At 41.9% G+C, this 9,599-nt stretch overlaps 1 protein-coding gene across 1 annotated transcript; it reads left to right on the top strand.

The window, feature by feature from the left end:
• Positions 1-3,063: 3,063 nt before the first annotated feature.
• Positions 3,064-5,034, top strand: LOC120568460 (transcription factor HES-1-B-like). The gene is made up of 4 exons (XM_039816018.1): positions 3,064-3,375; positions 3,622-3,717; positions 3,824-3,911; positions 4,295-5,034. The coding sequence occupies exons 1-4, from the start codon at positions 3,268-3,270 to the stop codon at positions 4,747-4,749; spliced, it is 747 nt and encodes a 248-aa protein (XP_039671952.1). The 5' UTR covers positions 3,064-3,267; the 3' UTR covers positions 4,750-5,034.
• The last annotated feature ends 4,565 nt before the right edge of the window (positions 5,035-9,599 follow it).

Genomic DNA, 9,599 nt, shown 5'->3' with positions numbered 1-9,599 from the left:
TATCTAAAATCGAAGACAGAAACTACATCCTCTGTATTTTTTTTTTTTTATTCTACAATCTTGCAAATGAACAGAAAGCAGCCTCATTTTAAGTTCTTGTTCCTTCTATCTCAACTGAAATTATCCTTGACCAAAACCTTTTCTAAATGTTAGTGTTGATGCAAAAACTAATTCCTGCATGTAACAACCATAGAACCCAGTTCAGTTGTGAATTTAGTCTAGAAAAAGAGGTATCTACGTGGAAATGAATTCAATTTTTGAGATTTTACTCTGTTTATTTAAAATTTTTTTTTTTTTTTTTTTTTTTTAAAAAAATGTCTGTTTGAAGAATCTGCTGTTTTTTGTACAGTAACTAGAAGAAAAGAGCTATTAAAGCATAACATCGGAGTTAAAATGGTGCCATGGTTACCTCAAGACAAAAAGAAAAAAAAATAATAAGTTTTATATTAGATACACAAACATTATTATTCAGGCCCTTACGATGAACTCATATGCATTGTAGATTTATCTTTGTATCAAAATATGTCTATAGGTTTTAATTCAAGCTGTGACATTATTTTTTCTTTTAAAAAAATTTAACAGATTCAACTGCTATTATAAAATGTCAATGAATCAATTCTGTCATTTATGGACAAAAAAGAAAAAAATACCATACTAGCAAACAACAATTCAGGTTCTCATTTTTCACAAAACAAATACACTCACCTAAAATACTTTGGAGATAAACACTTCTCGTATATTCAAATACCAGTTGAATGGTTGTGGGTCTTCACATGGTCTGAAGTAGCTCTTTAGCTTTGTTTCCTGCCCCCAACCTGAGACGACAGACGGGAGGTGTCAGAGTTCATGGCAGCGACAGGACAGCTGAGTGTGGCACAGATTTTCTTCTTCACTGGACATCAGGCCTGGAGTGTGTCTTCGCCTCAAAGTCTGAAGCACCCAATAACCCAATAAATAAAGTGTATGAGTGTGTGTTATGAAGACCTGCTGTATGCCAACGGCCCATGGTTTTGTATATGTATTTAACTCTATCTTTAATATTTATGTCCCTGTAAATGATTCCCTTCAAGTGGACTTAGCCCAAATAAATTGTTAAAATGTGTGCAATAGAGACGCACTCAGATATGAAGAACCTGTTGGATCCACAGTGGTAAGTATCTAGAAATCTTTTAAAATGTTTAATTCAACACATAGGAAAATAAATGTAATCAAGCTGTCCTGTTGCAGAGGCAGAACAGATGGTTAATTCAAGTCCACATCCATCAAAGTTAGTTTGACTTTTTTGGACAACCTTATATCAGTGTTGGTGATCCAAAATCCTTAAGTCAACTGCTGTCAACAGAGTAAAAGTGAAATTAGAATACATGTGGAACACAACTGTAATTTTCCAGTTTGGGATTTAAAAATCCATCTATCAATCGATCGATCTATCTATCTATCTATCTATCTATCTATCTATCTATCTATCTATCTATCTATCTATCTATCTATCTATCTATCTATCTATCTATCTAACTATCTATCGATCGATCGATCGATCGATCGATCTATCGATCTATCTATCTATCTATCTATCTATCTATCTATCTATCTATCTATCTATCTATCTATCTATCTATCTATCTATCTATGTGGACCATTTTCTGTGTATTCTGTTTTTTACTGTAGCCTACATCCGAAAATAAAGACACTAGGCTTATTTGAAAAAATATGATGAAAAACCGATGACATACAATTATAAACTGTGTTTTTCTGATAAAAAAAACCCATTCTTTATATGTAATGTATTTGTCATTTTATTGCATAAAGATATAATGCCCAATGAGCAGAAGATTAATCAACCGTTTAGTTGATTGACACAACCGTTTGGATCGTTTCCAGTTTCTAAAATGTGAGGATTTTTCTGCATTTAGTACTGTTACTTTTAATACTTTAAGTACATTTTCGTGAGGGAAATTATATTCTTTTACTTAAGTAACATTTTCAATGCAGGACTTTTACTTGCAACAGAGTATTAGTAGGGGAGACCAGGGACAGTTGTAAAACTTTTTGCAATTTTTAGCAATACATCAAAAACCATCTCCACTGGAATATTGTTATATTATAAACTTCAATCTGTCAACTGCTGAAACAATGTATTTAAGTAGTTTTATGAAATATGTACAGGTTGCAAAATAGATTTGAATAAAGTCTCTCCACTGTTACAACCGTCCCTGTGTACAGGGTTTTAACATGTTGCAACAGGCTGTAACATGTCTAAAATATACATAATGAATCAATCATATACTCAAAATGGAAAATATTATTTATCATTCATGTTATTGTGACTATTTATTTCATGTTTTTAAGTAATGAAGCCCTTTCCAGCACAGGAAATGGGACTCCCCTGTTTGTCTTCGTTCCCATGATCTTTTCCTTCTGTCTGTTCCAAAGGTTAGAACTGAGCTGGGAAAAAAAGGCCTTTAAGTATGCTGCTCCCTCTGCTTGGAACAAGTTACAGAAATCCATGAAACTTAATGAACTGGTCTCATTTGGTCGATTTTAAGAGGATGTTGATTGACTTGGAGGCAGCCACATCTGGCTGTAGGTGTTTTTCCTGATGTGTTTAGAATTGTGGATGACTTTGAGGGATTTGTTGTTTTATGTTTCTGGTGTTTTTGCGTATATTGTGTTTGTATGTACTCTATGTGTGCTTGTACTGCTGCCTGTCTTGGCCAGGACACTCTTGAAAAAGATATTTTTAATCTCAATGAGTCTCTTCCTGGTTAAAGGTAAAATATAAAAATAAAAATTACTATAATATCTAGGCTACAACAGTCGACCCTCTTTAATGCAGCAGGTTCTCTCCTGTCATAGATATATACTCTCCTGTGAGAGTTAACCCAGCTGATTGGCTGCAGGAGAACCACTTTTCCTCTTAACTAGAGGAACTCTCCTTTGGAACAGCATCCTGACAGCTAGCCAATAGGAGCGCCTTGTCGCACGAGCCCGTCGCCTCCCCGGGGAACTCGCACACGAGCCGCTCGCGTGCAGGCTCCGGCTCTATAAATACACCCCGAGGCTGTGGAAACAGGAGCGGACTGTGTGTCAGCTTGGCGAGGAGACAGGAGTCACTTGTGACATTTGTCATCGGTAAAGTGCTCAGTGCTGTGCCAGGAGAAGGCGGGACTCGCTGCACTGCACGGGACACACTCCCACGGTGCTGTGTGCATCATTTGGTTATTGTTTGTTATTTGTTTGGACAGTTTTTAAATTGTAAACCTGAAGATGCCAGCCGGTACTTTAGAGAGAACATCTCCATCCGCCGTGGCTGCCACACCGACAAGAGCGGACTCAACGCCGGAAAAACCCCGGAGTCTGACAGAGAACAGAAAGGTATCAGAACTGTTAAGTTTTGCAAACACTCGTCTGTCTGACATCTGTTGTTAGTAACTTCCTGTGAAAGGCTAGACGCCGAAACGCGTTGAAGTTGTTTTTAATCTGATTATATTGAGAATGTGCTAGATGTAAAGACATTTTACATTTTTGTAAATACGAGTGGGTTTTCCATTCCTTGATGGCCATCTGTAATTTTATTTTTGAAAGTTCTTCATCTGAACTGTATTTTCTTTCTATTTCAAGTCCTCCAAACCAATCATGGAAAAGCGGAGACGTGCGCGCATCAATGAGAGCCTGGGCCAGCTGAAGACCCTCATTCTGGACGCACTCAAGAAAGATGTAAGCAGCTGAACACTAAATCTCGACTTTATTCCAAGATGGATTGAAATTAGGAGCCCAAATGAAGCAAACTCAGCACTAAATCTTCACTTGTGTGTCCGTGTAGAGCTCCAGACACTCCAAACTGGAGAAGGCGGACATCCTTGAGATGACTGTGAAGCACCTCAGGAACCTGCAGCGACTTCAGATGACTGGTATGTAACTACAAATGCTGGCCGTGGCCATGTTGATGTGCTTCTGGATGTCTAACTTTAGATGGTAAACATGTTCCCACGGTCTCCCAAGATTTATTGCCCACCCACAGCTGGTGTGCTTGCCCTTAGGACTTGATTTCACAAGGCCTCAACTGAATGAAAACAATCTGTTTTGTTCATTATTTGAGCTAGCCAATTTGTCAATTATTTCTTTATATTCGTAAACTCTTAATTTCCTGATATTCACTTTACAGTATAGCCCAACAATCTATCTATCTATTGTCTGTACGTCTGTTTATAATGGAATTACATTTTTACTGGAATTGTAACTTACTTACGATATACATTGATATTAATCCATGCGTTTGTATTTTCCTCTCCAGCTGCTGTGAACACGGACCCCTCCGTCCTGGGTAAATACAGAGCCGGGTTCAGCGAGTGTGTAGGGGAGGTCACCCGTTTCTTGTCCACGTGTGAAGGGGTGAACACAGAGGTGAGGACTCGTCTCCTCAGCCACCTGGCAGCCTGCGTGAGCCAAATCAACGCCGTGAACTTCTACGCACCTCACCCAGGTGCCCTGAGACTCGGGCAGAGCGGTACACAGATTCCAGCCGCCTCCGCCCCACAGATGCCTTGCAAAAGTAGCTCAGCGATGCACACCTCCTCCTCAGAAGCGCTGAAGCTGTACGGTGGCTTCCAGGTGGTGCCAACACCGGATGGACAGTTTGCTTTTCTTGTTCCCAGTGCGGCTCTCGTGCCTCTGGGTGCACAAAACAGCCATCACATGTCACCTGTTGCACCTCCGGTCAACTTAGACTCTGTGTGGAGACCATGGTAGGAAAAATCACCTCAACTGGGGGGGAAAAGGACTATCACACAATAAAACACATTTTTGTACATTTTGTAAATGTTTTCAAAACCTACTTGAGAGGGATGTTTACACACATTTGTGTTTTTTTATATATGGACATTAAGAGATATTCTTGACCTCATTGCTTGCTGTGATTTTCTCTGTTTTTGATACAACACATTTGCCTCAGGAGGTCGAGAAAATCCTTAACAAAGCTCTTGAAAAGCACTGTATTTCTTTGAGATTAATAAAATGTTTCTATGTTTACTACAATGTTTGCTGCAATGGCGTCTTTGTCATGTCTCCCTCCCTCAAAACCCCCATCTGGTTGTCACAGTGATGTCCATTCATTTAGCCTGTGCTACCTTTTAAAGAAATGCTGTATAAGTTACATTTTGACTTCATCTCAGACCTGTGGAAAGTTTTTTCAATTAACATCCCTTGTACAGCAACCGTTTAAATATAGCCCCCTCATCCTGTGTGCCTTGGACACATGTGATCATCCCTTTTTTGCAGTGACAGGGAAACCTGCTTTCTGGCTGGAAGTACAAATACCTCTAAAATGAGCTAAGGAACCTGAGAGGTTGGGTTGAGCCCAGGAGGTGTGCTGTCGGCGCAGGGCGGAGGGTGGGGCAGGCTCCTGCCAGATGGGAAATCATACTGAAATAGGATGTGATCGTGAAGCTCGAGACGGGGCTAAATGAAGACCAGACTAAATATGATACTGGTATTACTTTTTGAGGTGTTGTCCCTGCATTATGTGCCTCCAGAAGAGCAATAACTGATATTCTGAAATTCTATTTTATTTATAGTGTCAAATCATAACCGAAGTTATCTCAGGACACTTTACAGATAAAGAAGGTCTAGACCACACTCTTATTTACAGAGACCCAAACCCCCCCCCCCCAAGAGCAAGCATTTGGTGCGACAACGGCAAGGCAAGACTTTAAGCAGGCAGAAACCTCGGACAGACCCTGACTCTTGGTGGGCTGCCATCTGCCGCTGTCGGTTGGGACACAGAGACACACTGATACAGATATACAGAAATATGATTCATAATAATTATGGCAGTTGGTATGATGAAGAGTGGCAATAGCAACAATAAAGATAATGGGACTATGACTAGAAATAATAGCAGTGCAGGGCGTCGAGCAGGACCACAGCAGCAGCTGCAAACATGATTCAGGTGCCACCCCAATCCAAGGAAATCTGCTGTCTGTAAATCCAATATAATTTGATTATATTATATGTGTGTGTATAAGTTTTGCACAATAGCTTATCAGCAGCAGCCCTGCAGAGCCAGTCCACTCGTTGTCCATTTAGTGGACAGTTGAAGAGCTGACAGTCCCAGCGTGTGTCCTGAGCGTGGTGCTCACACAGCAGGCCACAAGCAGAGCGTGACCAGAGGTCACAGGTGCCCCTCATTCACACTGCAAAGACAACGCAGCTCCAACCGCATGTTGCCCTTAATCTGGCAACTCATCAATAGACCTGGCAGCCCATCACCAGAAGACAGGGCCGTCTTTTGACAGCATCAAACGGTAGCACCTCCAGAGGCAAACACGCTCACACAATCCATGACTTTAGCTTGTTCCCTGTTTAATATTCATAGAATTTAAAGGATTATAACCCATTTTACCTCAATCGTTCTTGTTTCTCAAAGTACTGAGAAACAGGTGCACAATAGTCCGCACCAATGAGTGAATAATGTTTGTATGCGGGAACCTATTAAGGAGCAAATACTAAAGATTGTTTTTAAGATTAGATTGGATTTCAACATAGGAATCCGTGTGAATGTGAATCAAATCATCTCTTGGTCACTCTAAAAGTTGTTAAAACTCCTCACTTTGTGCAAATGATACACTCAATTAAGTTTACATCTCTGTTTTGGCACAGCCGAGAGAAGACTGGCAGTAAGGAGGACTAAAAGACAAAAATAAGAGCTCCCCCTCCTATCAGAGTGTCCTTTGAGAAGACCCTGAACACAAAAACAAAGACGGGCCCCTCAGTGGCTCAATGGCTCCTCTCTTTGTGACCCTCTCCATCATCATAAAGGGCCTTCCCCTTGTTTATCCAGGAAGAGGTTTAATGGCTGGGAGGGGGGGAGAGGACCATGCTGTCACTTTCACCGTGCTAAAGAAGTCTTATTGTTTCCCACTCCCAAAGGTCCTGCTCTTAAAGGCTTTCTGAGAACTCCTCAGGCCAGGCTGTTCAGATAAGAGGAGCAGTAAAGTGCTGACAGGTTGCTCCTACACCTATATGTGATGGAGAACCCGGAGTGGTTTTGATGGAGGAGCTTCAATAGATGACAGCCACTCTTGAGGAAATGTGCAGTGTTTACCGGTGTGGGTCCCCTCTTTCCATTTTTTGTCTAATTGTTTCTTATTCCTCCCCCTGTCCCTTCCGTATCAAAACCCCAGTTTGAGGCAGTATTTTTCTCAAACATAAAGCAGAGCGTAGTAAACATGAAGCAGGGTAGGGCCTACCCCTTCGCTGGGCTCCATGATTGATGGCCTCCCCTCACAAACACAGTGACAGGTTCCCTGCCTGTAGAGAACGTCCCTCCCCCGACACTCACCGGAAACCCTCACCGCCTCCGCCTCTGTGAGTGAATTGGCGTAGTAATGTTCTTAGGGTTGTTATGGTGCTTGATGGGGGTTGAAGTAGTCAGTGGTGGTTCACATCAAGGCTAATGAATGGATTATGCACTCGATATCTACGGTGAATGAACAACGCTCTTTGTCCCTTCACTTCGATTCATCCTTTTTGATTTAGCTGGTTGTTTTTGAAAAACTCAACAACATAGTGGTGGAAGTGCAGCTTCCGGAGCGGGGGGGGGGGGTGAATTTAGTATCAGCTTGACACATTAACACTGGAAGTGGAAAATTTATCACTTTTGACCCACACAAAGTGATGATTGTGTGACTATTAAAACCGAGTAACTCTGGTTCTACATCACAAGTCAGCACATCTTCAGAGGAGATGGGGGGAGTGGAGGCCTTGTTTTCACTTTCATTTTTTTTGGCTTGGCTATCTGACAAACCATGTGTGAGTTGTGACTGAGTCAACCTGACAGAGTTTAGAAGAATTAAAGCATGCTGAAAGGATAATTCTAGTTTATTACAACTTGGGTCTCACTTTTATGGGTGTGACATAACTCTGTCATACCCATGTGCTTCAAGAAGAACACAATCATTCCTGTGCCCAAGAAAACAAGACCATCCTGTCAAGGATTACATCTGCTCCTCACTACCCAGCACAGTGGACCCATTACAGTCTGCCTACCTTCCTAACCGATTAACGGAAGACACCATAGCACACATCCTCCACACCACGCTATATACAGTATGTGAGATTCCTGTTCATTGACTTCAGTTCAGCGTTTAACACCATAGTTCCCTCCAGGCTCGTCACAAAGCTCAAGGACCTGGGATTAACCCCTCTCTGTGCATGTGGATCCATGACTTCCTGACAGGCAGACCCCAGGTGGTGAGGGTGGGCGGGCATACCTCTTCCACCCTCATCCTTAACATCGGAGCACCCCAGGGCTGTGTTCTGAGTCCCCTGCTGTACTCCCTGTACCACTAGCAGCGCCAGGATTTTGATTGTAGGTGGGCCTCCAGAAAACTGGATGTGCCAGTTGAAATAAGCCAACAAAAAAAAACAGGTTCCCCCTGCATACAGACAGCCAGACAACATTAACGTTAGCCCAACTGTTAGCCTACTTGCCTTGCTGGTGTGAGGGGGTGGCTACGGGAGGACTTGATGGGGAGAGGGCGGCCGAGCAGGATGGTAACTCGTCACTTGTAACCGCGTTACTTAAAATGGCGAAGTTTCCTCTTCCTGCTCCTCGGAGCGTTTCTTGCTGAATTTAAATGAAAACAAGCTGCTTTGCTTTGCTTTGCGTTTCATATTAGCTAATAGCTACACTCTGTGTCTGTCTCATTGAGCTTGCTTGAAAAGCTTGCGCGCAAACATCATTCATTTTATTGGATCGCTTGCTGGTGACGATGCAGCCTGTGGGCGGGCTTAAGAGTCCACACGTGGGGAAGAAGCCGCTGATTGGCTGAGAAGCTTTCACTCAAAGCTTTCCTCGGCTGCTTATTGGATGAACTGCTAGAATAAAAATCACTCACTACTCACTATAGGCCTGGGTCAAAATGGGCGGACCCGGACCTAAAATGGGTGGGCCCAGGGCCACCCGGGTCCAATGGTAGCGCTGCGGGTGCCCTGTTCACACACACACACACACACACACACACACACACACACACACACACACACACACACACACACACACACACGTGTATCTTGTAGAGGTGACCCTGAACAGTCGACTATTCGTTCTAAGGAGTCTGACTCCACTGCCAATCTGACAGTCGAATCGTTCCAGTGTCTGAAAATGAATCAAAGGGATCATTCCATTTTGGTTATTATGGGGGTGCCAAATGTCTGATTTTACATAGAATTGCTTGGTTTTTCCCAATAAATCATGAAATATATTCTGTTTTGGTATAAATATCAGTCTAACGTATCAACCTTATTGTCATAACCTGGATCAAAGGTATGACAAAAGGTGGAGAACACACGTTTGCTCAATTAAATCAAATTTATTTAAATAAACAAAGGTAAAATCAGTTTATCAGTAATGTGTGTAGTGTATGGATGTGTGTAGATGTATCAATGTTAGAAGGCAAAAGTTACTAAACCCAAAATCCAAACAAACCAAACAGCCTTAAAGAGAAAAAAAAAAAAAAAAAAAAAAAAAAAAAAAAAAAAGAGAGAGAGACTGCCCAGGCACTCCTATTTATGGACATGTGAGCAATCAGTTGATCCTG

The sequence above is a fragment of the Perca fluviatilis genome, chromosome 11 (genome assembly GCF_010015445.1).
Source record: "Perca fluviatilis chromosome 11, GENO_Pfluv_1.0, whole genome shotgun sequence".
Classification (NCBI taxonomy): domain Eukaryota; kingdom Metazoa; phylum Chordata; class Actinopteri; order Perciformes; family Percidae; genus Perca; species Perca fluviatilis.
Note: the sequence above shows the minus strand (reverse complement) of the source record. Positions and strands in the feature narration are given on the sequence as shown.